Genomic DNA, 27,826 nt, shown 5'->3' with positions numbered 1-27,826 from the left:
CATCTAGGATGAAATTATTTGCAGGAGAAAAAGTAGCATTTCCCTTCCTTGATGTGCAAATACCTGTTGCACTGTAGAGGACATCAACATTCAAAGGAGTAAAAGGTGTTTTCTTCCATTCCATGAGTGTGCAGCAAATATGTTCTTTGACCAACACTTTGTCTTATAAAATAGAAGGCCAAAAAGTACTAAGTTTTTTTTATCCCTTTATTCCATGTGTTGACTTGCATTTAAAAATCAAATATAATTTTTTTGTTTACCATCTTCAATTATCTGCTTTATTATCTGGCCATTTATATTCAATTTCATAATTTATCAATCTATAATAGTCAGTCACAACCAGTGAAATGATTTGAAAGCAGATTTGCTTGCAATTTTTATTTCTGTAATTTTATGACTTCTTACTCATTGTACCTACTTTTGCGAAAATGCAAATTTCAAAAGTTAAAATATTTCTCCCAGGAAATAAATCTTAAATTCAATGGTAAGTATTTTTGAGACGTAGATAATCGTGTCTATGCTAAGGAGAAGCAAAAGCATTCAATACCAATAAAAAATTTTGTAATGTTAAACCGCTGATAATTCTTCTTTTTTTGCTGGTGTATACTTTTGCCAGGCAATGAGGATTTTATACCTGCAGATAAAATTTATCGGATAAAAATACCTGTATTAAATAACTTTATTATAAATACAAAAAGTCCATTCTAGAAACGGACTAGTAGAATTTTTGTACAAATTTAAGTCAGGATGAGGGTCAATTTGTTAATTTCATGAGAGAAATGATTAAAGTTATCTTTACTTGGAGATATTACTGTCTATATTCACTAATTCCGTACTTTGGGCTCCAATCAGCAATGTAAAATAGGACGACAAACATTTTCTACAATCTATTATTTGATTCACTTATTGACACAAGTAGAAGGAACCTACTTAGTAATTATTCACATACACAAATATTTACAATAATAAATAAACTTTGCACCCGGAAAATATTGGTCCCAAAACAAAAATGTATGGCAAAAATCTTTGAGGCGTCAAGGATGCTTGTAAAAGTCATAATATTTAAAAAATAACTATTATTACGTGCTTATTTATGTAGATCTGATCATTGACGAGTGCAAGATAATATTTTGAAACAAATGAGAATTTTTTATTGTTTAGAAATAACAGTTCGTATTTGTATGTAAATACAAATGATGGCTCACACACAAATGTGAGCGGTTATTCCCAAACAAAATAAAAGGGAAAATTAAACGTAGAGAACATATTTACACAAAATGTGAAAGCTTAAAAATTTCCCTAAGTCTTTTGGTTTACAAGGTTATGGTGTAATGTTCCACTACATGTATCTAAACTTTGAATTATGCTATTTCTATCACTATTAGTTAACTTGTTGTTGCTACTTCATATAGGATAACTAATATTTACAATGTGATTTGCAATATACAGGTGTATTTATTATAAATGATTTTTGTTTAATATTCTGCAAATATTAGCCAGAAACCACAATTTAATGATTTTCAAATTTACCCATAAACTTAACTAGTAATTTTGCTATTATTTTTACAATATGTACAGAACTCTTTAATTTTCTTAATTGACTTATGCGATAAGTAGCTAGTTAAGTTAGGCAGAACAATGATCATTTTCAAATAGGAAAATTTCTCTTAAAAGCCTGTTAAAACTGTGCAAGAACATTATATGTAGATCGACCATACGTTCCTTTTTAACTAGGAAAAGTCTCTTCAAAATCACAACAATCAACCCAACTGGAGAAATGTTTAAGCATTTTTATGGCACAGCACTTACAGTAATACAAAGTTATTTTAACTGACCCTTAAAAAAATTTTCACGTCTGGTTGAAGTTAGCAAAACTCGAAATCCATTGTTCAAATTGTCTCCGTTTTTTAGACTTGAATGCAACCATTTTGTCACAACGAAATGGCGTAATACTGATTAAATGCTTGATCGAAGGCACTAGAAAAAGGTTAAAACTACTATTGAAGCGTTTCGAACATAAAACTAATTAAAGAATGTTTTTTTTTTCAATGTGGGATAGGAAAATGTCATGGAGGGATACAATCGGCAATTCCACTGAGGTTCCCCCTATTTTTTAGGACTTCAAGTCATTTTACATTGCCATAAAATGAGCCAAAATTATATTGACTCAAATTTGGGCAAAACAATCTGATGCTCTACCCCTGACGAAGGAGCAAGATGCAGGAAATGTGACAAATACCTCGACTTAAGCATAGTCACTATTGATGGGGGCAAAGGAAACAAACAAGATCAATGACAACTTAAACCCCTTGGAGGAGAGATCTTTTTGTTCGAGATCATTGAAATTATTGTAGTAGGTATACAGTGTGTAATATTTAACCTGGTATATCGAAATATCTCAAATACTAGGCATCCTATAAAGAAATGTTTAGTATTAAGTTTTAATCATTCCAAGGAAATGTATTAGTGCTAAAGTTAATTCCCCTCTACCCTCCGTAAGAGCGGAGCGGGAGTTAACTTTTTAATGTCAAACGCCGACCCCTATTTTTTTTGCAAATTCAGATTATATGACTAAAAATAAGAAAAATTTGACCAAACATTATTTTTGATTTAGGCTAGAAAACGCTATATTTAAAGAAATTCAATTCATATCTTAAATTACAACGTCAGTTATATGCTTTTAACTTGACAGTTGTCCAGCACACTATTCAGCGGTAGCCCAGGAAGTTCTTAATTGGCCAAATCTTACTTAGCCGGATTCCTTTTTGGGGAGATATTAAAGATCAGGTTCATAAAGAAATACCGACACGCGAGGATATAAGTGTGAATTATAAACGCTTGTGCCAATATTCCAGAAGCCGCACTTCTTAGGCGTAAAGAATCTTTTAAAATACGGATAAACAAGTGCATTAGAGTTCAGAAACACCATTTTGAACGTTTCCTTTTTCTCGCTCATAGTGATTAAAACTCGATACTAAACATTCCCTTATAAGATGGAGTTTTCGAGATATTTCAACATTCCAGGTTAAGTTTTACATACAGTATTCATTACTAAATGTGGAAAGATATTTGTATGTGTTAAAAGGTCTTACGAACGATATCGAACATAAAACGGAAAATCGGTTTATTTTTAGGTTTCACTTTCTGAGATATTGGAATAGATTACGTCAAGCTTTCCTCTATATAATCACTTCCAAAAGGGCACTATAACACATATACTATGTATTCAGTCTGACTCGTGGAGAAAAAACTGACATCTCCCCATGTGAGACGAGAACCCTTTTAATTCCCTCTGCCTCATTCATCTTTCTCTACAAAAGAAACCTCGAATCTTACACCTCCAAGTCAACCGAATTGTTTATCTCCTATACACTCCTCACGAAGATGGGATACTAAGGCTTAAACTTGACAAGTGGTATGTTTTTTGTCGCCAGGCATTTGTCGCATACCCATTCAGCGTACACTTCCGCGGTCAATAACTGGAAAGCATGTTCCGTTAAGCCAGTGCAACCGCGGTGAAACCAAAAATTGCACCCACTTTCGCATAAAATGGCCTGGTCATTGTCGTGTACCTAAGTGACAAAAAACCTTCATTACTAACACATAAAAACGCCATATTTTCCAGCTATTAAATTGCAATATTTAGCTAGCTATATACCTCTTTATGACAGACTCCACAAGGGTAGATAGGGGGAGCGTTGGGGTTCTGAGAATTGAACACCATTGGCTGATCGGCAGGATAAACCTTGCCTGCACTTACTGGCATTGGTTTTGAATACATATTGGGCATGGGGGACATCATGAAGTTGTTGTTGTTCATCGGAGGACCTGAATAAACAATTGTTAATTACATATTATATTAATTATATATTAATAATAACAAATAGTTCATTTGGTGACAATTATTTATAGATCGAGGTATAAATCAGTGAAAATATGAACAACTGAAGTAATCTATTCACGTTTCTCCTAATTTTTTTTTAGATAAATATCAAAGGTGTGTTACGTTTGTATATGTAAAATTGCAGTGAAGCTGCATACGGACTTGCTCATCCTGGACGTTAGCATCATCGTAAACATCTTCAGAAGCTGGCCAAAGATGTTGGTTTTTCGATGAACGTCACTTCAACCTGATATCAAGTTCAACTAGGGTGGAAGGTATTTTTACTATGCTATGCACAAAACAAACTCCCTTTTCGCTTTTCTACCTAACCATTTTCACAATCAAAACGTACAGCGCAAATCGGAACAAAATATTCAGTTGCACAGAACTAAGCAAATTCGTACGCAGCTTAAGATCATGATGATTGATATCAGCAACTCTTATTACCTACATCAATGAAAGGTGTTGGACTGAGAATGACATCAATCTAATATGGAAAAAAGTACCAGGGAAAAGCTGGAATCAACTTTGATAATGAACTCAAGTTTTCTTTAGTTACAGTTTTTCGATATGCGAGAGATAGCATTCTCAGTGAGCCCAGCTGCATTTGTTATGTAGAACCGTGTTAAAGAACGACTAAAAAATTACGATTTCTTACTACATACAACAAATACCTTTATATTGGTCAATAAGACCCGTAAGTCCCGGATCTCGCTTCGTTTTCTGAGTTTTCAAATTTAATATTCCTGGGGACATTATTTCCACTGATCAGACATAAGGAAATATGTATTAGTGCTACAGAGATACCATTAATATTTTTGTGTGTAATGATAAGTCGGGATTAAAATTTCAATAATTCCATACATGCAGACAATGGAAATTCCACAAAACTTTAACATTGAAACATGGGGATTATGTCAATAGCTACACAGGCAACTCTATAGTGGCACCTGTTTAATAAGGTTCTATAAACCTTAAGTTTCATGCTAAATGTTCCACCAAAATTTGAAAGAGTCAAAAGAATTGATGCAATGATTTAGAATAATTCTTAATGATATAAGCAACCAAAGATTTTCCCGGGGATTTCCTACAAAATCCAACAAGCAACACATCACAAAACAAAAAAAGAAAAAACACACCCATAACAACTAGTTATCATCCACCAAAAAACTTGTAGTCACTTTAGCAATCTCTCCGAAAAAGCGTCGTAGTTCTCCTACGACCCTGGCACGACTAACTGCACTACCAAATCAAGCAAAATATAAAAAGCTCCCAACAGTACCAACGCGCACATTAATATGATTTTAAAACCCATTATTTTCCATTAATAAAAATAACACCCGTCATTACTAATACATTAAATTGTACTCTTGTGTCTATTTCATTATCTAACAACATTACAAATATTTAATTTTAAATTAATCTAGTTATTAGCAGAAAAAACACTTAATTGCTCTTTGAATAGTGCGGGTTTTAATGACTTACTTAACAACCTTTCAAGATTATCAGATTTAATTGTGCACAAATGCCCGGTGGTTACGCAAAATAACACTCACCAATAGGTCCATTAGGCCCGTTCATGGGCCCCATTCCTCCTCCAGGTCCGTGTGGTCCTCCGCCTCCGTGCGGTCCCATATGCCCAGGTCCGGGGCCAGACATGGGTCCATTCATGGGGCCGTTCATGGGGCTATTCATGTGGTGCGTGTTCATGGGACTGTGCATTGGGCTTGTCATGGGGCCGCTAATTGGCCCGTTCATAGGATTATTGGGTCCTCCACCGTTCATAGGGCTGTTCATGGGGCTGTTCATCGGACCACCCATCGGGCTCGACATGGGGCCGTTCATTGGCCCGTTCATGGAACCCATCGGGCCGCCCATAGGACCGCAACCTGGACCCATTGAACCTTGCATTGGGCCCATTCCGCCGATGGGGCTATGCATAGGTGGGCCTACAAACATTGCTTCCAATTTACCAACGTGATAACAACCTGAATAAAAGCGGAACATCGCCGATATAATTTTCATGGCAAGTGATCGCCTTAGGGTATGTAAGTGTATACTTAATTACCAAGAAGTACCTTAGAACTATAATTCACTTCTATGTATATAATTAAAGCTTTGTGTTAAGAAACAAATATTGCAAAATACGAGTCATTGGAACAGTGAAACGTAACTACTAATTATCTATTATATTTTTAAACTTTACCATAAGATTCGTTTCTATTGTGGCATGGTTTCTTTAATTTTTAATACGCCTTAATTGGTGTTCTACTTGTATTCGTATGGGTAGATAATGAAAGAGATTTGCATATTAATGAAGAGATAATGAAGGCATTATGAATCAATATTGATGAATGAAGGTTTATAAATCAACAGATGAAACTTTCATAGATTAAAAGGTCTTAAGACAGAATGTCTGAGCAAAGCTGCTTAAATCTCACAAAATTTCTATTTGTCTATAATACCTCCAAATGAACTTGGGAGTAGTTTTAAGTCAAAATCAGAAATATGTATTTAAAAGCCTTTTTGTTTCAGTTGCCTTTTATTTGGTTATATGAATCAATGATTGAGTCAGATGGAGAAAAAAAAACGTTTTATCTATTAGAAATAAACGATCCAGTTAGTTTAGCCACCCCTCAAAGACAGTAAAGTGCTTACTCAATTCTTTCAAGAAGAAAATTATTTTCAAATAACAAAACTTAGAAGTACTTCAATTAATTCCAATTCCATACAACATACAGGCAACATCACTAATCATTTGCAGCATACCAAGGCATTGAAGAAATGATACTGACTACAATCTTTACTAACCATAAGTGTCTTCCAGCAAATATCAACATTAACTTAAATTAGTTACAGGCAAACTGAACTCTGCATATTATTAGAAAATTAGGAGTCTTAGAAGGATGATATAGACCAATAATCTTTTTTAGGTGTATTACACATTTGTTTATAGCTACTTAAAGTATGCGATTTGCCTATGTTATATACTACCACTTTGGTATATACTTATTTTCCTAATTGTTAAAACACAGGCACTAAATAAAGGTAATCATTTTTGGCTTTAGAAAGATGAATCATGCCCAAATAACAAGGGAAATAACCATATATTACAATAGGAAAGGAAAAAGCAAATCCATTCACTATATCACTCACTGAGGCTTTCTTTCTACCAAATTTAACAATATTTAACCTTACCTGTCATTCCTGGATGCATAGGTCCACCTGGTCCTGGACCACTAGGGCTATTCATCATATGGGGACCATGAGGATGTGGTCCTGACATTGGCCCCATAGGCCCCCCCATTCTAGGCCCTCCCTGCATCATGGGATTCCCCATTGCATTGGGACTGTGCATGCCCAAATAACACTTTTGACTTCCTAAAAAACCCACACCTATACAAGATCATCTCTTAAGCACAGTCTGATAACAATTTATTTCTACCTATAAAATTAACAGGCAGTGCAAGTTCCTACCTGGCATCATTGGTGGTCTTCCCATGCCCATGGTACATTGCATGGGATTGGGCATCCCCATTGGCCCTCCCATAGGACCCATTGGAGGGCCTCGCATGGTCATACTACTCAGGGTGCTTGGGCAGTCGTCAAAAGGGTTTGAAGCTATAATAGTGTCTCCATAACCACTTGGGGTGGGAGGTAATAGATCCTGTACATTAGGAGGGGCTTGAATAGGTGGTGCCTGATTATTTTTCCTGCGTTTCTTGGGATTACTTGGAGGCCCAATTATGTCAGGCCCCAAATTAGGAACATTTAACCTGAATGGTGACATGTTTGCCATTCTGTTTTAGTTAAATTGCTTATCTAATTCTATCACTTAAACTGAGGTTCAACTAAAGTTAATTTTCCGTTACTAGATTGTTTGTAATGAAATACAGGGGTTTTGGATCTAGTTGACCAAAACTTGGTGGTTTTGCCACTTAGAATGTCTTCTGGATTCACTACAAGAGCTTGCAAATTAGCCTCATCAATGCCATGAACGGCAAGTCTTTTAGGCCGTTTCACTAAGCTTTCCTTTACAATATGCTGCACTGAATCATTATTGGTTTTGGTCACTTTTAAAAATCTCTCAGAGCTTTTAAATAATCGAACTCTAGATTTACAAGACTTTTTTGTAGGGATACTGTCACTGTCAACAGCGATTAAGGCCTTCTGCAACCTTTTTTCTAGCAAACTGGACAAATGTTTAGCAACATAGTTTTGGAACTCTGGGGTTACTCGAAACAGTTTGAACTGATCATTTTCCTCTTGGCTCTTCCGTAGAGATGGTGGGAGTTCTTGGGTATGGGGATCCTCTGATGATTTAGCTATATAAAAGTCATCCAGAGCCTTTAATTTCTGTTGTAAATGGAGAGTTTTATGACCCTCTATAAGAACATAACTTACCAAGATTCCTAGTAAACATAGATTCATTCAGAAATTTAGTATCGACAGCTTCTGTTAGGAGGTCCAAATTCTCGTCTTCGGAACTATCTGAGGTCATTTTCTCTGTAATATCACGTAAAAAAACGATTTTTTGGCCATGATACGTCTATTCACAAAGAGGCGACCATTTTTTAACATAAACAGTCTTCTTGGTTCTTCGTTTCCTGCTGTCAAAGCATTGTCAAGTCATTTAGTAAGCTGTCTTCACGTCAGATGGCCAGCGTGAAGATGTGTAAAAATTAAAAATAGACATATTGAGAGAACAAATTGAGAAAATTGAGTTAAGATCCACTTAGACACCTGTTCGATGTGTTGAGTAGTTTTTTCAAGAAAATATGTACTTGAGAACAGTTCCTTATATAACTATTATTATATATAATTGTAAAGAACGACGATATTCTTCAAGTGCCTAGTTTGAAATTCCCGCACTACTGCCACAAAGTTCAGTTCTAAGTTCTTTTACAAGAGGGCGATACAAAGATAGATTTTTTTTATAGAAAAAATTATATATAAACAGGATAGTAGTATATTTTGCGTCAATAAGATATATGCTATAAAAGAAAATAAAACTGCCAATTTAAGCGAATAGCGGCTGAATCAGTTCAATTTTTAGAATATATAAATAGATTTAGAAGTCGTTGACTTCCGTGAGATGGCGGCATAGAACTATCATCTGCCTGCGTCACATGTTTCCATTTTTCTTTTTGACGTCTATGACGCCAAAATTCCATTTTTTCTGACATTGTCGTCCTAGAAGAGATCACGTACGGTTTTATCCTGATTTTGCCAGAAAAAAAAATTCTCCATAAAAATGTTTTCTAGACTTGTGAGGCCAACCATTATTTCTGCAAGAAATTTTTCTACATCCAAACAGGTAAATATAGTAAAATCCCTAAAGAAAACTCCGTAATTTAGATGTTGCCCTTCAGTGAAAAAGCCGGAGAATATATGCTGAGCAACCTTATCAGAAAATTACCACTATTTGAATTAATTACTATGCAAACTATTGCTGAAATATGTTGCAAAGGCTTCATTCTAAACTTATAATTTGTTTTGGAACTTTTTATTTCAATTTTTCAAATTTTGGGATCAATTTTTTGTTAACTCAGATGGTTCACAGGAGCACATTTAGTTCCACATAGTTACTGCTACAGTTTCTAAGTCTTTTAACTTAAAATTATGAAAATTGTCGCAACCACAAAGTATTTATTCCTTAAATAAAATATACTAAGTAGATCATCTAAGTGTGTTTGCTTATTAATGATGTATTATGTAATGTGTTTTTCATGGAGGTGAATTAACTATTTTTAAAATTTCTTATAAGTCACTGGTAGTTTCATCTCATGCATTAAACTGAGTCCTTCTATGATATTTTCATTGTGCTATCTTAGAAACCAATTAGTTTTCTAATATTCTCTCATTCCACTCAAATTAAAACTGTGTGTCAAAAAATTGTTAACCACTCTAGAAAGCACCCTAATGTAACTCATGTGTCTTAGACTCTTAATGCACACCATTCATCTTGAAATTTGTTTTGAGTTTCCCTACTTTTTCTTATTATGCCAAACCCTTCTAATTTTTGTTCAACCATAATCTCCTAACTTTCCATCATTTCCATAAAAATCTCATTCAACACCACGTTGGTTTTCCTTGCAGAATAACTTCAAAGTAGCAGTTGCTGGTGCCTCTGGAGGAATTGGACAACCCCTTTCACTTCTCCTCAAAACCAATCCTCTGGTATCTGAATTGTCTCTATATGATATTGTACATACTCCAGGAGTAGCCGCTGACCTTTCTCACATCGAAACTGCCGCCAAAGTCAAAGCGTAAATATGATAAAGTACATACTTAGGTAGCAGCATTTTGAAACACCTGCTTTAGGTTTAATGGAGCTGAGAGCCTATTAGATGCATTTAGAAATGCTGATGTTATCATTATTCCTGCTGGAGTTCCCAGAAAGCCTGGTAAGTCTTGAAGCCGTATCAGCATATTGTTATTGCTCTGGAGTTATCAGTAATTAATTATCTTACAATTGCATGCATATTTTTACTTGAAAATAAATGATTAGGAATGACGAGAGATGACCTTTTCAACACCAATGCTGGCATTGTCCGTGACCTTGCTAAAGCAGCGGCCGAGGTAGCTCCTAAAGCTCTCATTGGAATTATAACCAATCCCGTAAATTCTACTGTTCCAATTGCAGTGGAAGTCCTTAAACAAGTATTTGTAGTCTCATATAGCAGATTGCATAGAATATAAAATGCTTTTTAGGCCGGTAAATTCGACCCCAAAAGGGTGTTCGGTGTTACCAGTCTAGACATTGTAAGGGCCAATACTTTCATTGCTGAAGCCAAAGGATTAAATCCCAAAGATGTAAATGTACCTGTTATTGGAGGACACTCCGGTGTTACCATTATTCCCCTGATTTCCAGGGCTACTCCTTCAGTTAGTTTTCCAGAGGACCAACTTAAAGCCTTGACTGGCCGCATTCAGGAAGCTGGAACTGAGGTTTTATGACTGTCTTAAAATTTTTCAGATCTAAAGAATATAGTTTTTAAGGTGGTGAAAGCCAAAGCTGGTGCTGGTTCCGCTACCCTCTCCATGGCCTTTGCAGGCGCTCGTTTCGCGAATTCCCTCCTTCGAGGCCTCAAAGGAGAATCAAATGTTATTGAGCCTGCTTATGTGGTTTCTGACATAACTGAATCTGAATACTTTTCAACACCTTTATTGCTTGGCAAGAATGGTTTGGAAAAAAATTTGGGATTAGGAAAACTTAGTGATTACGAGCAAGAACTCTTGAAAGCTGCAATTCCAGAGCTGAAAAAGAATATCAAAGCCGGTGTTGACTTTGCCAAAAAGTAATTTTTCCATTTTGCCCTTCATTTGTCTGAGATTAGTTTCGATAAAGTGGAATTAAAAATTTTAGATCTTCTAAAGGTAATCAGTAAATCAATATTCTTTGCAAGAAGTTTATATTGTTTAAAGTATGTAAATGACGAAAAAAGGGCGCTTTCTTTTTAAGTTGAATTAGGTGAACTATAAGATCAAGTTAAAAAGGTATTAATTTATATATTTTATTTTTATTTTTAATCATTGTACAGCGTTATGTGTTCGTAGCACATCATCATGTGTATTTGAAAATGTTACATTAAAACCGGCTTCAAGTTTGGGGCGTTTTTACAAAGTTTACTTTTCTTCTGCAGAGGAATATTCGTTTTATTTGAGCGATGAAATCATGGGTTTGTCCAGTCCTCGTGTTAAAACCTAAAATGATTCCTTATATCTGAAGGCAATACCGTGATATACAAGAAAACAATCCTTTTTTTGATGTATGCTACTTACTGATCTTTTTGCCAAGTATGTTTCTGTAATTATGTCTGAGAGCCTCTTCTCTATAGTCCCAAGATATATTTTCACATTAAAAATGTTAATCGGAGCACTCTCTCCTAAAGGACGTTATGTTAAGAATTAATTTTTAACGGCTCGTGTCAGTTACCCAGCAGTCTTAAAATCGGACCCATATCACACTGAATAACATCGAATATGTCCTTAATTCCTTTAAGAGTTTCATTCAAGTTCTCTTTAGTCTGTTGCAATTGATTTTTGTCCTCTGCTGTTAGCTGCGCAGCTATTGCCAAGTCCTTTTGAAGTGAGCTGATAGTTGCCTTGTGCTGTTTATCCCTTTCTTTACATATCTCAACTTGTTCATCTATGTACGAGAAATGTAAATAGAAGTAGAGAGGTAAAATACTAGTAATTACCAATTTTCTCCTGTATTTCATGAATGCCATTAGTCAAACTCTCAATTTCGTGACTGAGCTCGTTTACATAGTTAAAGAGAGCAAAATTTTCTTCCTCTTGCTTCAAAAAAGCCGCAGCTATGCGCTCTACATCCTCCTCAGCACAAAACTCCTGTGGAATGCATTTAATTGAATAATAAAATATATTAAAAAATTGAAAAAAAAAACCGCACATACACGAATTTTTTTTAAAGTATTCTCATAAATCTCTAGCTGACGCTCTAACTCCTGCTGTTGAGACTCTTGCTTGAGCCTTTCTTTCTCCTCCAAATCCCTCAAAACCCTCTTCTGGCCTTTTAGACACAAAAACTCCCGCAAGTTCATGTAATGGTCCAAATCTCTTTGAACTTCACGCATTTCCTGCAAAAATACTTGTTTGATTCCTATATTTTCTGATTCAAATTTACCTCAGAATGAAGAACGCAATCCATGTCAGCCCTTTTCTTGAGGGCCTCAAGCTTAGAGCACCATTCTTCACGTTGATCGAAAGCGATGGTAGCTTGGTCAATTAGATCTGCCATGTATTTCTTACGAGTGTTGATGTCCTTTAGGAGTTTTTCCCAAATTTCATTGAAGTGGTTTCTAAGATAACATTAGCCGCAGGTGTACATATATATATATATATTTATTTTTAACCTTGCCTTTCTTTAAGTAAATGATCGATCTCTTCTCGAAGCTCCTTATTGGCAGCCAGAATAGCGCAAAATTTCTTCACCATATTATCGAGTTTATTCCTCAAAATTTGAAGAGATTTCTGCCCGCTGGTCAATCTTGCCTGGAACAGGTGACAGGAAACTGAGCTTTTTGGTCGCAACTTCTTAATATCACCCTCCAACTGATGAACATAAAAAGGATTGTTAAAAGTAACTCTACAGAAAAGAAATGTACGTTCAAGTAAAAAATGGAGAGCGTTTTAGACATGTATTTCTACTTATCGGCTTCATTAGACATGTCTGCGTACAACGTAGGTATACAAACATCATTCTTATAGATCCCTTTCTTTATCTTCCATCCTTTCCAAGCTATATCTAAATGTGCTCGTCTTCGGAAATACATAGCATGTGGGTGTACCTACTTCGTATGTATACATGTCTGAGCGAGTCAATATGGAGAAACTTGTATCACCGAGTTGCTCGAACTCTCTTTTCGTTTCTAATTGAACTCTTTTTTGTGGACTTGCAACTAACTTTTCTTCCTTATACGAAATAAACACCTTCTTAATTTGAACTTCCATTTCCACAATTTCCTCCTTCTCCATCCGGACATGCTCCTGATATTCATCATAGATCTCTAGCAGTTTTGTTATGTCCTTCGACATCCTCTTATCCTTCCTTTTCTGATTTTTGCAAGTAGCTACATTGATATCTTCACAAAGTTTCTCCTTTTCTTCTCTCAGCTGAAGAATAATCTTGCGTTGTTTCTCCAATTTGGTGCTGGTTTCGTCTGAGAAAGCCAATCTATCATCCTCCATGATGCGTAACTGAAGAGAAGATGATGTGAGATGTGCTGATGAGTTTTCCAGAGTATTACCTGTCTTTGAAGCCTTGACAACTCTTCTTCAGCCATTGCAATCATTTCTTTCTCGGTAGATGAGTTTGGATCTGGTCTTGCAACTTGATTCATTTTAGCCAAAATGTCTTTGCAATAAATCAGCCTAAAGTTTGATCAATAACACAATTTGATATTGGTTGTAGGACCAAGAGGATGAGAGTTTCTGGGGAATTTTAGGTGATGTGGACTGCCACCATGATTAGTATATATATGGAGTGTGCATAAACTGACAAAAAGTTTATTTCATTGCTACTATTATCGATATATACATTTTAGGGTCATCGGTGTTTTCTCTATTGTAATAGTGTGTTCTGTTCTACCTGATATTCCACTAGTATCTAATAACCCATACTTTAGGCTTGGCAGAGCGCATGCGCCCAGGTAAGCTCGTTCCCATGGTAGTGGAGGTATAGGCGGTTTTTCAAACAACTGTATCAGTTGATTTCTCGAAACGGTGGCGTTGGTTCTGTATAGTTCACTCGGTTCTACGTAAGTTATTGAACCGCGATATACGGATTTTGGGTTCTTTGAAGTCAATAAATCGTGTTTTGGCGCGTTTCGAATTGTGCTTGAGTGATATAAAAATTCGAGGATTATTCTAGTTTTCGGAACAGGTAGGTACCGAGAGCTGAGAGAGTGATTTAAAAAAACGTTACTTGTTTGTATTGTCATGTAAATAGGCCTTCAATGAGAGAAAGGGCCAATGGATAAGTGGGTACAAGGACAAAATTTTTACGATTTCAATAATCTTGTACAAATTTTCCGTGTTTCATGCTTAATCAACTGGTGACCAAAATGTTGCGATATAGAGCACTAATATTTGGATAACACATCAGCAATCATTTTCTTAGGAATATGTTTATGGGTCTTCCAGGGTATTGTCTGGGACCGATCCACGTTAGTTTTCTTTGAGCTCAAAGATATGGAAAGCGCTTCACAGACACATTTATTTCCATGGTCTTTCATACCACTCTGAACGTACAATGGAAAATCGTTTTAGATCTCACCACGCACGTCCGTCTTACAATTTCACGCACTTCTTGCAAGTTGCCAAAAACCATCTGGCCTAGAACTCGCCACCTCGAGTGCCTTGTAATATTTCTTCTGGAGACTTTTTTAATTTCAATTCCATTTTTTCCAGGTAATTCGAAAATATGTCCATAAATCTACGTTACCCAACCCAACAAACCTCAACGCGCAATGGAGAACTCCGCCTGTCTCCAACTACAGGAAGCGGTAGCTTCTAAAAGTTCTGTAGCCGAAAAATGCTAAAATCTCTCGAAGATTACGTAGTAGAAATGGAAAACCGTAGTGCCATAAATGAGCAAAACGCTCAGCATCTAAGCGAGGACGTATGGACGCAGCTGCAGCAGAAAGAGAACGATCTGCAGCTAGCTGCGGAACTGGGAAAAGCACTGCTGGAGGAAAATGAGAAGCTGAAGAAGCAACTGGATGAGACTGTGGACGAGTACTCCAAGAAATTAGAGGTGAGTTGGTTAACATCTGAATTAGTGCAAAGTTTTCTGGATTACGCTGGTTAAATGGAAGCTAATGACCCATTTCCCATGGGCTATTATGCAGTTTGAGCGGATGGCTATTCACTCTAATTTTTCACCTGTGGTTGCCGTTGTGTGTAATTCCTTCATTGAGCAATGGTAATCGACCGTGCAATACCTCAGTCTTGATTGTCGCTTTTAAGCCCACCTATATACATAGACTGTAACACAGTCCGCTTTAAGTGATTTTCGCTGTAATAAGCACCAACATAAGAAGCACTTGTGCGTTTATTTCCGCTTTGTGCTTGTTAGTCTTAATGAGAAGCATCATGAGGAAATATGTACCTACCTGCATATTCATAAAGATAACAGGAATTTGTCAATTATTGCTACGCAAAAGAAGCAAGTCTTCCCACATCATTTCTGAGAGATTACGTGTCAACCACAAAAGCATTTAAAAACAAATTTTATCCGACCAAATCGTATTTGGTTGGTTTAAACTTATTGTCATGGTACCTACCACAGACCATGGGGCAGGGTCAAACACAATCCGGTTATAATGTTATATGGCGAAACGCGGATCACGATTTCAGTTGGTACTTGTGGGAAATGACTCACAAGTGGTTTACACTTTTTACAATTTAGTTGGATGTTTGCTCAAGAATGAGATATAGAAATGCTGTATCTCGGCTTGAGCTGCAGGATGGGCAAGGTATTTATGAAAACGTATATGTTTATGAAGGAAATATCGGGAACTGCAGGAGACCGAGTAACAGAGATTCGATTTTTTGGTTATTGAGTCAGTTCGTTTTTCTTCATTTTCTTAAATTGATCGTAATCTACGCAAAAAAGGTTCCTAGTAATGTGGCAATTTTGATTCTAAGACTATGAAAAATTTTGAATCGTTCCACTGGATCCGTTTCCATTTTTCTTCTGCAGAAATATGCAGCATTTAAAAGTTTATTTTTATTTTTAAAAATCAGCGGCGCACCATGTTTTCCGGTCCAAACGTTCAGGGCCACATCAACGCGAACTCCACTGGCGAAACTAAAAGTATTGTTTTCCCCTTAAAAAATGCATTTCTACACCGATTTTGCGCTGTTCGATTTTCATGAAAGTGTTAAATGCCGAAATGAATTTATTAGAAAAAAACTGAAAAAAATGTTATTTTTTCTCACCCTATATTTCAGGCAGGAAACGAAAATGGATCCATGTTTATATGAACTTTTCTTAAGATTATCCATAGATCCACCACCTGAATTTTTTACATGCCACATATTACGAAACACCGTGTGTTAATGCCGAAATTTGCCCACTCTGTGCTATATAGCTAATTACCAGGAAAAGCTTCGGGACCTATAATCATCTGTAGCAGCAAACAGTGTTACATGGTTTATGCACATAAAAGAGTTTCCCTTTTTTCGTACAGTCGATGAAATTGAGACAAAGGCAAATTTTAGGGTTTCTATTGCCCGAACGCGGCCATTGTTCAGAGCAAGAAAGCTGAACCATTCGGGAAGTCAAAGGTCGCGATTCCTTCCTAAAGATCTTAGAATTCACGTTGTACGACATTTTGATTCGACAGAAAATAGATGGTTGCATGAGGTTAACGTACGATCGAAAATAAACCCTCAGGGTTAATTATCTAATCCGAAACTAGAAAAGATTTAACTGCTATTGCGATTCGTGAAGATTCGATTTCTATCACTGAACCTTCTCAACATCACTTGCAGGCCCAGGAGCGGAGAGAATGCACTTTAATATGTACCAGAGATATTTTGAAATTTCTGGTGTGCCGCTTTTCAGTCTAATGGAGTGACGAGGGTTCTGTATTGATCAAGATTACCTTAATTTCAAAAGCATTTTTATTGACTTTCATACCACGGCGCCTTCAAAATCGCGAAAAATACCCCCTAAACCTCGTATCTCAGAGAATAAGATGGATTTTTTAGACCCGTTTGTGAAGGGTCGTGGAACGCACGCGGAAACTGTAAAGATTGGCTATAGGGCAATTGCTCGACGTGTTCGCGAGATATCGACGTTCAAAGTTTTAAACTGGCAAAAAGTATGGAATTTTCTTTAAATATTCAATTTTCGAAGTGCCGATTTCCAGTTTAATATGGTGACATGAAACCTCGCATCATCCTTGCAGGAAACTTTTCAGAGTCCCCCGTTTTGCAACACCATCCATCCCGCAAAAAATACAGTTTAATACGCCTTTGTACCTTTTACCGTAGTCGAAGAGGCCCCCGATGATGGATCTATATGTATACACGTCAGTATGGTATTCCCAAGGTTTTAATGGTGTAAACTAGCAAATAATTACCGATGCATACCTAGGTGTCTGAACTGTATAGGTAAAGCAATGATTTCAGACTTATTCTCACGTCATGAGAGCATGTATATGCATTTCTAAAGCCAATCCCATAGTTTTGTATGTGTGAATCATATTCAGATGACCTTTTTTTTGCGAGTTCACGTAACCACGATTTATGACACGATCGTAATGGGTAATAAAAAAAATCGTAGGCGCGACGCTGGGGTTATGGTTGAGGCCCAGTGACGGATTGGGATTTGTGCTCACAGTGATTCTGAAGTGTTAACAAGGAAACGAACACCTATGCAAAAACCCCAATTAAGTCAACATTGCTCGTGGGAGTGGGTCAATGGCGGCAAGAAACCAAATTTGATAGCCGGTGACTCACACAAATCCGTTTGGCACAAAAATCGCGTAGGAACACATACATGCAGACATAAAAACTTCTTGTGCATGTCCACTGGTATAAAAACGTTGAGATATTGAAATCTACAGAAAACGAACTTGACCTACATATTCCTTTGACCGACAAATTCCTAAAACGCTTTTTGCCTCTTATCTAAATGGGCTTACACCAGAAGCATTGTCTTAACGGGCGGACAAAAAACAACCTTGTCAGTAAGCGAACCATCAATACAAAAAATAACAAAGGTTCCATGTAGTAGTGAAAGGCCTGCAAAATTGCTTAACTTGAGTAATACCTGGTATATAAGATAATTACCTAGTTGACAGTTTAGCATTAAGTGCGTTGAGCACGGTTCAACGATTGAAAGAATTATATTGAGTTTTAGGCCTAATTAGGGCGCTTGACTTCCTTATTGAGTTCAAACAACAATTTCATTATGATTTCAATTTAACATTGTAACTGATCTGCTTGAGAGAATTTTACCGGGTTGGTTTCACTTAAAAGATTTATCAACAAGCCTGCGCCCTGTACGCAAGTGTAATGAACATTTTCCTGGAAAATCGCACCGCAGATCCCTAAAAGGCAACGTCGCCCGGAATAGCTGTCACGACGGCAGAGCCATTATTAGTTGAGCTGCCAGTCACGGGGTCATCTGTTCAAATTGCAGGGTTGCCGTTGTCGCATTTTTTTAAAATTTATTTTAAAGGTAAACGAGCGTTAATTTTCCGATTAGATTAAATTCCTGTTAAATTAAATAACCCACTGAAAGCAAGTGGGCCTAAGACGCCGAACGTTCTATAGTGTGCTCGAGAATCTATTACAGTTCGCTGAGCGATTTAGTATTCTGTTGATGTGCTCAGTGAGATATATGGCAGGTTTTATTCACGGTGACCAATGCATAGTTAAAAATTATAGACGATTATGGATACTGCATTACGTCTGCAGTGAATAATTCCTCTCTAATAAAAATTGACGAAGCACAACACTGTTTGACAAGATTGATTCAACGGGATTCCAATAAAGTTATGTAAAACCCTACGTCACAGTGGACTATGTAACGGTAAGGCTGCCTAAATTAAAACATTACCGAAATTTGTCAGTCTAAACTGTTACAGTTGTTAATGACCGTTAAAATAAGCATTATTGGCCGTTGCCCTCTAAAACACCACTATAGAAGTTGCATTAGTGCGTGTTGAACAACACTTTAATGGTACCATTTTCCTTGTTGTTGGAAGTGTTTGTTCTCTGGTTCGTTCTTATATCAGAGAATCTTGACCTGCTTGGTACCTACAGGGTCTGGGCAAATTACGCTGGAGTCGCATCTAGTACACAAAGTGTCATTAATTTATTATACCTCCGATATTGAAAAGGCGTAGTGCCGTTACATTGCTAATTAATTCTAACGTAAATTTTTCGCAAAATTATCTCCGTTCCGGCATTTACACGATTTACATGCACTTTGCGTTCACATCGGTTGGGTGGAAATTTCACACCGTGAAAACTCATTTTTTAAACCTGCAGCACCAGTGGGAACAATAAATAATTAGCGCCCATATATTTAAATATATTGATTGGCGCACAGTTCCAAGGCCCGACAAAAGCTCCACAAGCGGAAAGGACAAGGCAAAGTAAACATTATAGCCATTCAACCAATTCTGCGAAGGAGCAGTAGATGCCTTTACTTCAGCATTATGATGTTGAATGAATAATTATTAATCACTTTTAGTATGCAGGACATAGCGCGGACTGTTCGGCATATATCATTCATAACATCGTGACCCAAATTAATGGCATAGGAGTGCTAATTAGGGCCGGTTCGACCATGCCTCTGTTAATAAATATTTTTCTCGAAGCTTGATCCTGCGTCGGGCTAGTTCGGGTTAGCGTTGCCGAATTCGGAGGTTGCTTCTACGACAGGCTAATTACCGATTTCAGATAAATTCAGGTTAGTTCAGGTTAGGTTTTTTTTTTTTTTTTTTTGTGAGTTTCCGTTGCAGATACGGGCCCATGACTGATGTCAAGTCCATGTCTAAGGCACCTGTGACACGATTGTCTTGTAACAACAAATTAAACTTAAGGAGATAAGCGCCGCTAATTAAATCAAAAAATGCCAAACAAAAACCCGCAATTAACCCAATTCACGCCATAAAACTCGCCATTGTTGGCGAGAAAATAGAAACCGGGGTTTAAATCTTGCGAAACCTGCCTATAGATATTAATTTCGTTAGTTTGTTAACAAGTGGTAAACGATTTTTAATTGAAATTAACTCCGATTATGCAAATTTCTAAGCAGCGATATTACTGCGGTTTTAGCGCTGGTTAAGTAACGCCACTTGTCGCTCGGTTTTCCACCTGGGGAGCTTTTGGAATTCACTAGAAAACCTTAATGAGTGGGTATTATTGTGTCATCGAGCACTTGGTCACAGAAATAAAATAATTTTCGTACAATGCAATACGGTAATTTAACATTAATTTAATTACTTTTTATTGCATCAATTATATGGATTTAATTGGTTGGAAGGTCGAGCTGCGTTAAATAAATTAGAAACCTATTATTGGCCATTGGATTTGCTTTTACATTTGAAAACATTGTAATTTTCTTCTAATGCCTCTGCTCACGTGCCGAGTTTGAGGGAATGAACGCTCTTGGAGTTTGCGCAAAAGCAAATCCGCAATCGGCCTCCGAAAATATTCATGAAATCGGTGACGGCGGCTCCGCCTGTGGGGCGGAGATGGGTCCTTTTTGTGGAAAGATGGGCCCTTTTTGTGACGAGAAAAATCCTCAAGTGATATCCGGTCTGGTGCTCTGCTCGCCGAGCAGGGTGGGATACGCCCAACCACCGAAAATCTCGGGATGAAAGAACATTCCCCGACTTCGGAACTGTCCCCGGGTTACATGACGTCAATTGAATCTGTTCTGTTTTTGGAACATCCACTGTTTCTTTGAGTCATTTCTGCCCCATCGGATTTCTTTCCACCTTTCATGTAATCAAGAGGGTTTCCGAGAGAGCTTCGCGCCCCCCACGCTTCATTTGCGCCTTTCCAATTGCGAGGCACTCTTTGAAATTTTTTCTTGTCTCTTCGGCAATTAAAATCGTTCCTGCACGTTTGCGTTTTCTCCCGAGATGCTCCTCTTTGTGTTATGACATCCATACATGCATGGTCCTCCTTGGGTGTTTGATCCCTTCGTCATTTCATCCTGACCTTCTGTGGCCTTTTCTGTCCTGTTTGCCCCAAGAGCTGGGCTTTGTCGACACGATATGTCGTTTCTTTTTCCTTCTGCGTCTGCTACCAATCTCTCTCTCGTCCAGGTTTGGTTGCCTACACTCAGGAGAGGAGGCATCTAGGGCGCGGAGGGGCGGATAGGTCTTCGAACCTCGCCAAAAATTGACTGGAATCGTCTACCTTCAATTATCTCTTTTATTGCTAAATTGAGTATTTCCACTGACTCATCCATCATCTTTCCTGTGGGATCATCATTATAAGGTTTGTTGTCAAAAAATCGTTTAGCATCTCGCTTCTATTAATTGTAACACCTGAACTAAGTTGCTCTTGCGGCCGTTGAGCTTCAAAGCAGGAACACGGTTTGGGCTCATATTTACGGTATTTTAAAAGTATCCGCCTTACTGTCCCTGAAAATCACCCTTCTAGGCTCTTCCATTGAGGAAGTCACGTATTTTCTAGTTGCTCGATTCCCTGTAGCATAACTCCTAAGCCGTAAAGGACATTGAGCTCGTATTTTTAGTACCTCGAGGGTACACTGAAGTTCGTATTGCGGCGTAAGAATTAACTGCCCAAATCTCTATCTGTAATCCTGCTTGGTATCTACGGTGCGATTCAGGGATGCCCCGACACTTTTGCTCACAAGTTCCAAGCGAACAGGTGAACTGAGCGCGAATTTTCAGAGCATTAAGCCTTTACAGAGGTCTTTTCCACGATTGTAACTTAATCTTCTGCCACCGTTTGTTTGGCGGGTACAAGTTTTCAAGCCTGTTCGAATCTTTCAAGAAACTTATTGAATTTTTATTATGTCCTCAAGCGAGTTCACAGACGTCGGCGAGCATATGCGGAGGGCACCAGGCGAGTCCGTTGCTTGCCAATGCATTATTCCGTATATGGACGATGAAAAGTGTGAACAACTAATTTTATTCGCGGGATTCACTCACGGTACCCCAGCGATATCAGCGGATACTCCCCAGACGCCATTAGGCATGAGCCTCAAGAAAGAAGGTAAGCTCAGGTTTTTGAGCATTTTAAGGTGGCTTTCACTACGGCAGAAAATACCTTCCGTATTCTTTTGACTGTCTCAGGCAAAACTTCGTGGTTAGAAAGGGACCCGATCTCCTTTTTTCAGTATTTCGCGCCTTCCATTTGGTAATCAGCAGTCTTTAATCTGGGCAGAACTTTCGAGAAGACTCATCACATGTAAGTGCTAAATGAAGAAGCAAGTCGGACTCACATTTTCAGACCGTTATGGGCACACGCAGGTCCTTACCGTACCGATGAATCTGTCGGAACCTTCATCTCGTAATTGCAAACTTTAAAACCTGCCTGAACCTCTCGAGAGGACGCTTGGAGCCTGGGGGAGGCCCCGGGGCGCGGTCGCAGTCTTTGCCGGGTGCGTGCTGAGTACATCGGGCGAGTCCGCTGCCCGAGAAAATATTTCGCACGGTATAAGCCTGAGGACTGTAAAGTTTTCATGCATGTAACTCTAAAAAATAGACGAATGGAACTCGTATTTTGGACATTCGCACATAAACGGTGACCATGGCCGAAAATGAACCTCCCCGAGCCTTCAACTTGGGAATTACATTTTTTTAATTGGGACCGCTCTTCGTCGGACGATAATTTATTGCGCAGAGCTCGGGGGGCAGCGCGCGTACGCACGCGCTCTGCTGGTCGCCCTTTTTCCCTCCGCGTCGGACCAATACGTGTCGACTACAACGCCTCCCATCAGAAATTACCGGTAATTGGTACTAAGTACACTTTTGTTCGCGCACATCATCCGCATATGGCGATCGCAGTTGAATAACATCAATACAGTAATTCGATCTAGATTCCAAATTGCAGGTATACCTAATCGCCCTCTTATACAACCATAATGCCCGCTATAGCCGCCAATTAGCTGATTGTATATTGCGATCTCACCTGGTAATCACCGCACTTTTGTTGCAATAATAATCTCTAGAAGATATTGTGTTCTCATCATCAGAGGCGATTATTAAAACTATAATGAAATCAGCAGGAAAAATTGAGTAACCGGCTTTGTTTGTTATGCTGTATGTAGTTCACCTTCGGCTTCCTGAGAAAGCGTAATATCCCCAATAAAGCCGAGGAAGTGGCCAATTTTTGATGCGATACTTTTGCTCGGCAATTGTACAATTTTAAAGAAATTTGTTGAGCAAACAAAGGCAAAATGGTTTTAGTGGGTACCACCTGGGTCTATGTTCCGATTATTGACCCGCCCGGGTTTAAAATAATGGTAAAACGCACGCAACGTTTCGGGTTGTTGTTTATTTTTTCAGGATGCGTTTTCTGTGACTCTACGAGGCAAGTTCACGGCAGACACACTTTATTTTAAGATCACACGGTGTTTACTAATCTTCCAGTTTCCCAATTTGTCAGAATGCTGAAAAGGCCTATTTTTAGGCGGCGTCTCGCTCCGGAAAATTGGACGTCGCTGCCGCCACTTTTCTTTCCGGCAATTCTTACGTAACGGAACAACGCTCTTCGCCACGTGGGGCCCCTACAAATCAACGCGAATCCCCCGCCCTTTTCACTCTCGGTCGAGCCTCATGACCGTTTTCTGTTTCTATGCGTTTTCCTTCTGACCTGTCGGCGATCTATCACCGCCGAAGTCTCAGGGTCACAAGCTACTGTTACTGGTGAGTCAATAACATGTCGTAATTCGCATTTCGTGAATATCATGAAAGCTGTTCAGCGTAAATCCTTTTCCTTTATAAATATATGCCGCTTACGCAAGAACCTTACGGTATCAAGAGTAAGTTCCAGGGGTAAGGTGCCTGCGAGCTTACAATGTACCTCCGACGGAAGCTCGTTCACTTCGGTTCTGACGCTGTTCGTATCCTTCGGTCAAAGTTCCTGGTGCCTCGTTCCTCGCAAATCACCAGCAAATTAACAATCAGTTCCATGCCATATCTCACGGCAGTAATTACTAGATCGGAAATTAATGAGGCATTCCAACAGATGTCCCTAATCCAATTTTTTTTCCATGAATGAGATGAATCACTGCATTTCGCAGATGTTTGATCGTTTAATAACTTTCCTTGCTTTTAATGAAAGTGATCTTAATAGGGTAATTTCCTTGGATGTTTGAAAAACATGGTAAAATCTTAATTAAGCCTCTACTTGACGCTGTATGGACATACGTGAGTATCATTGCTGCAGAATTGCGATGAAAGGATGCTTGAAAGGAATATCCTTTTTTAATATCTCTTTGACAACTTGCAAATACACGACCAAGAATTCAGAGGCGAGCTTTACCGCACATCGAAAGACTTTCTAATAGATACACGTTGAAAAACGCAACTTCTCCTCATTAACTCGCGCCAAAATGCTCCCGCGAACTCCTTTGTACAGTTACTTTAATGGCAGTTCTGCGTACGTTTTGAACTGTACTGTGCACAAACCGTGCCCACTCTTATTTCCTCCAATATGCCACATTAAAGTACCAGCAATTTCTAAGAAATTGGTTACCTCCTAATAAACATTTGGGTTGCATTGCTTATACGGTTATGCCCATGGTAAATAGATACACATTACTTATGTTCTTCATTGTGTTGTCGCTGGTAATGCCCGGCCTTATGCTAATCCGGCGGTAGGGTGATGGAGAGAAAGGCATTTGACCGACATTGAATGTGCCTACAGAGCGAGATCCACACACACACAGTGTATCAAATGATGTTGAAGAGGCTTATTAGAGCATCGATAATCTCATTATGGTGTAATCGATGTGCTTTGTTTGCCGGTGCAACCTGATCATCTCCCAGATTGTGTGGGTGGACATAAGATATGAGTCATCACGTGTATATTATCCCGTTGAAATCATAGCTCAAGGCTTGGACAGCGACTCGATTAAGTTCGTTAAAACCGCGGTCAATAATTGAACACTTCTGTAAGGATCGTAATTAGATTTTGAAACAGTAATCTTTGCAATTTTTTTGGAAAGCTGTTTTAATTATCGTCCTTTTAATGTGCACATGAGCTTAGTGGGCAGCAATAATAAGCAGTTAAATTTACTTTTACTCTCTAGTGAGTTATTGCAAAAGAAATCGTGAACTACATAGCTCGCCGAAGTGCGCTTGTGGATGACATCATTCGTGGCTGAGGCAACTCACGGCTGTTAGTCATTCAATAGTTAATTTTTAATCGATTTCAAAGAATATATTACACGGCGGCCACCAAAGAGGTTCTGACAACCTCGTCTAAAGACGAACCTCGTGGTCGACTCGCAAATTTCGTGTTACGTTCGTTGAGAGCAGGAAGGATTTCCGCGCAGTCGCGCCGCGCACGGCAGTCTTTCCGACTACTGTAGATGCAAAAAAATAAAACACGAAATAAATCAATGCCCATGGTAACCAGCATACCATGCTTCTAGTGTACCAACACAAATGCGTGTAATTAAATCGGGTATATAAAGAGCAAAGAATATTCCATACGAATTTCGTTTCACTGTAAGTGGACTGAAAATAAAAATGGAGTCAAGGTATATATGCATAAATATCACCGCACAACGTGATCTTATCGATTTTACATCAGCAAAAGTGCCCAGATCTATGCACTCAGATTGCTGAGCAGAAACTTGCATTAGCCGCGTTGCACACGTACAAGGACGAAGGAGAGGTGGGACGAGCGCAAGAACTTCCGGGTTGAAACGTCAGATCACGTGCATTCTGTAACATTTAGCTCGTGCTGAAACTGCAGCTGGGAAGTTGTCGGGAATTTCGGCAGTGCCCTTTAGGTTGCGACATTCAAAATAACTGAAGAGAACTGGGCCAGAACCAAATAAAATCTCAGTCAACGGCTTAAATGCTGATAATAACGATTCAGAACGATCGTATATTGAGAAACCCGAACACAACGTTTCGCACTAAATAGTTAAATGAAACCAGCGCCTGCACAATTATTACGAAAGCTCATATTGCCAATACCAGTCGGGTGTAAATCTTTCAATCCTGCATCGAACCGACTCAGAGAAATAAATTTTTACTTATGCAGGATCCAGCAGTCGAACCAACCACCCTGTATATAGTTTTTAATTGTATTGCATTGTGTATTTCGACTACGTCGAGACTCTATCGGAAAGGTGGTAGATTATAAACGGTTAGGGTTAAGTCGTTGTTAAGGAGATGATGTACCCCTTGGGCACGTCCGTTGGAGACTTTGGCTGGTGCGCGGGAATTACCACCGAGTTACTTCCGCAGAATGCGAGTTCCCCGCGGAAGACTTCCTCGGCATCGGTACCACTGATGATAAGCTTTGTCGGCCCTTATGACGCAGGCGCAATTACCGCCGACGAAGGACTTCTTATCAGCTTCAGCGCCGCGATCCAAGACGACGGGTAGTGCACGTGGCGTCGACGGCACCCCCAACCAGGGTACGTCCGTGGTGCGCCGCCAGAGGGTTTGGCATTTAAGACTTTCCCGAAGACGAGGAATTCCTATTCTGTTCCAACTCCGATTTCTGCTGACGTTCGATTCGATTTCGAAGCGGAGGCAGAAGCCGCGTCCGCCCTCACAAACACAGCTTTAAATTATATTCTAGACTAAGGAAATAAAAGCTTACACTTATAAATGCGCAGTGTCAATATTGACCGCGAACGAAGCTGAGCTGCAACATAAAGCTGCCCACCCGAAGAATGCGCTATCTACAAGTGTCGAACCTTCTGGCGCCAACCAGAGCCGTTGAAGCCTTGCCGAGTTCCGAGAAATTCTAGCAGGAGGATATTCGCAACCAAGACACGTGAACCCAAACGCCGGGAGCAGCAGCATAAGCCCAAGGAGCCGGAAGTGCGAGGCTGCAGGAAAGTTCTCTTTACGGAGTTAACTTTTATTTAAAAAAAATATGTTTATCTGTAACTGAAGAACATGCGAAATGCGATGAACACGTCAAGGGAAGGATTAGGGGAACACTTCTCAGGACTTCTGAACTAGTTCGTCTCCTTTAAAAGGTACGACCTCTTGTAAAATACCACGATGGGTGGCCAAGATCACCTTTTGACACACATGCCGGAAGATCCTTCTTTAAAGTTGATGGATAGAAAAAATATCCTTGAGAGGGCGTAGCCCCCGCAGCAGATGTTGGCCAGGCTGACTGAGATGAAAATGAACGAACGGCTCTAGGCAAAAGTAGTCCCGAAGGCCAAGGCAGATTTTTTTTTTTCGAGGAAAAATCGTCAAAAAACATCCAGCCTGTTGACCCGATGGCTGGATAGTGTGGGATTCGACCCGCTAAAAAACCTCGAGTTCCAAGTATCCTGCGCCGACCCGGAACCATCCCTAGGGATATAACATCGAGGACGGGGGAGGTTTCGATGTATTGTTTTTTTTGCCGACTCGGTAGGTTTCGATTAATGGTTGTGTCCGACGGAGCGAGAACGAAAACGAAAGAAAAGCTGTTTCATTTGACTCTCCCCTGCTTATTTTTTGCAAATTCTTCCATTCATCAGAGCCAGGTATTTTCTTTTCAATTTTCTCCATCGCCAATCGGATTTAACTCTCCCTTCCCGCAATCTCTACGTCTCACTTGGCTCGCCAATGCTTTAGCCCCCCTCGGTGCCTCTCCACTCTTCCCGCAGGAAAGTTTTTGGAACCTCCGGTCGGTTTCGGTCCCTCGTCCACGGGACCCGCTGCGTTCCTCCCGCAATTGGCAAGGAACCTCCTTTGTTTTACCCAAAGGCAGGATTTGCCC

At 39.0% G+C, this 27,826-nt stretch overlaps 5 protein-coding genes across 8 annotated transcripts in view; 2 read left to right on the top strand and 3 right to left on the bottom strand.

Annotated features, from left to right (window-relative positions):
• Positions 1-661: 661 nt before the first annotated feature.
• LOC136345013 (protein pygopus-like) lies at positions 662-7,682 on the bottom strand. Of its 3 annotated transcripts, none has more exons than XM_066292982.1 (6): positions 7,361-7,682; positions 7,082-7,279; positions 5,440-5,832; positions 4,558-4,647; positions 3,659-3,828; positions 662-3,572 (listed from the first exon to the last, which is right to left on the bottom strand). In XM_066292982.1, the coding sequence occupies exons 1-6, from the start codon at positions 7,680-7,682 to the stop codon at positions 3,393-3,395; spliced, it is 1,353 nt and encodes a 450-aa protein (XP_066149079.1). In that variant the 3' UTR covers positions 662-3,392. The 3 variants fall into 3 exon arrangements, with proteins under 3 accessions (XP_066149079.1, XP_066149080.1, XP_066149081.1); XM_066292983.1 differs by having other exon boundaries at positions 7,082-7,264; XM_066292984.1 differs by lacking the exon at positions 4,558-4,647.
• Positions 7,683-7,714: 32 nt separating this feature from the next.
• LOC136345027 (uncharacterized) lies at positions 7,715-8,491 on the bottom strand. Of its 2 annotated transcripts, none has more exons than XM_066293007.1 (2): positions 8,288-8,491; positions 7,715-8,208 (listed from the first exon to the last, which is right to left on the bottom strand). In XM_066293007.1, exons 1-2 carry the CDS (start codon positions 8,382-8,384, stop codon positions 7,715-7,717), a joined length of 591 nt encoding a protein of 196 aa, XP_066149104.1. In that variant the 5' UTR covers positions 8,385-8,491. The 2 variants fall into 2 exon arrangements, with proteins under 2 accessions (XP_066149104.1, XP_066149105.1); XM_066293008.1 differs by having other exon boundaries at positions 7,715-8,230; positions 8,288-8,481.
• Positions 8,492-9,043: 552 nt separating this feature from the next.
• Positions 9,044-11,510, top strand: Mdh2 (malate dehydrogenase 2). The gene is made up of 7 exons (XM_066292998.1): positions 9,044-9,200; positions 9,983-10,152; positions 10,208-10,290; positions 10,395-10,546; positions 10,598-10,834; positions 10,886-11,184; positions 11,253-11,510. The coding sequence occupies exons 1-7, from the start codon at positions 9,138-9,140 to the stop codon at positions 11,272-11,274; spliced, it is 1,026 nt and encodes a 341-aa protein (XP_066149095.1). The 5' UTR covers positions 9,044-9,137; the 3' UTR covers positions 11,275-11,510.
• Positions 11,391-14,122, bottom strand: Ccdc114 (Coiled-coil domain containing protein 114). Its single transcript, XM_066292981.1, has 9 exons — positions 13,657-14,122; positions 13,340-13,606; positions 12,768-12,961; positions 12,534-12,708; positions 12,304-12,486; positions 12,088-12,238; positions 11,823-12,035; positions 11,669-11,772; positions 11,391-11,590 (listed from the first exon to the last, which is right to left on the bottom strand). Exons 1-9 carry the CDS (start codon positions 13,747-13,749, stop codon positions 11,543-11,545), a joined length of 1,428 nt encoding a protein of 475 aa, XP_066149078.1. The 5' UTR covers positions 13,750-14,122; the 3' UTR covers positions 11,391-11,542.
• LOC136345010 (bicaudal D-related protein homolog) overlaps positions 14,121-27,826 on the top strand; it is a 22,495-nt gene continuing 8,789 nt past the window's right edge. The window contains exons 1-2 of the mRNA XM_066292978.1: positions 14,121-14,291; positions 14,819-15,164. Coding sequence (XP_066149075.1) covers positions 14,943-15,164 — 222 coding nt within the window. The 5' untranslated portion in view covers positions 14,121-14,291; positions 14,819-14,942. The remainder of the gene's footprint in view (positions 14,292-14,818; positions 15,165-27,826) is intronic.

This window comes from Euwallacea fornicatus, chromosome 18 (genome assembly GCF_040115645.1).
Source record: "Euwallacea fornicatus isolate EFF26 chromosome 18, ASM4011564v1, whole genome shotgun sequence".
In the NCBI taxonomy this organism is placed as follows: domain Eukaryota; kingdom Metazoa; phylum Arthropoda; class Insecta; order Coleoptera; family Curculionidae; genus Euwallacea; species Euwallacea fornicatus.
This window is presented reverse-complemented; position numbering and strand designations above follow the sequence as displayed.

Excerpts from the sequence above, each read along its gene's own strand:
- LOC136345027 (XM_066293007.1), bottom strand. The coding sequence starts at position 8,384 with ATGACCTCAGATAGTTCCGAAGACGAGAATTTGGACCTCCTAACAGAA. Across the intron at positions 8,209-8,287 it reads TATGTTTACTAGGAATCTTG|CTAAATCATCAGAGGATCCC; the intron begins GTAAGTTATGTT and ends ACTTTTATATAG.
- Mdh2 (XM_066292998.1), top strand. The coding sequence starts at position 9,138 with ATGTTTTCTAGACTTGTGAGGCCAACCATTATTTCTGCAAGAAATTTT. Across the intron at positions 10,153-10,207 it reads ACTGCCGCCAAAGTCAAAGC|GTTTAATGGAGCTGAGAGCC; the intron begins GTAAATATGATA and ends CACCTGCTTTAG. Across the intron at positions 10,291-10,394 it reads TGGAGTTCCCAGAAAGCCTG|GAATGACGAGAGATGACCTT; the intron begins GTAAGTCTTGAA and ends ATAAATGATTAG.
- LOC136345013 (XM_066292982.1), bottom strand. The coding sequence starts at position 7,682 with ATGGCAAACATGTCACCATTCAGGTTAAATGTTCCTAATTTGGGGCCT. Across the intron at positions 4,648-5,439 it reads CGGGCCTAATGGACCTATTG|TGGAAATAATGTCCCCAGGA; the intron begins GTGAGTGTTATT and ends ATGTCTGATCAG. Across the intron at positions 3,573-3,658 it reads GTGGAGTCTGTCATAAAGAG|GTACACGACAATGACCAGGC; the intron begins GTATATAGCTAG and ends TTTGTCACTTAG.
- Ccdc114 (XM_066292981.1), bottom strand. The coding sequence starts at position 13,749 with ATGAATCAAGTTGCAAGACCAGATCCAAACTCATCTACCGAGAAAGAA. Across the intron at positions 13,607-13,656 it reads TGTCAAGGCTTCAAAGACAG|TTACGCATCATGGAGGATGA; the intron begins GTAATACTCTGG and ends TCTTCTCTTCAG. Across the intron at positions 12,487-12,533 it reads ATTGCGTTCTTCATTCTGAG|GAAATGCGTGAAGTTCAAAG; the intron begins GTAAATTTGAAT and ends GTATTTTTGCAG.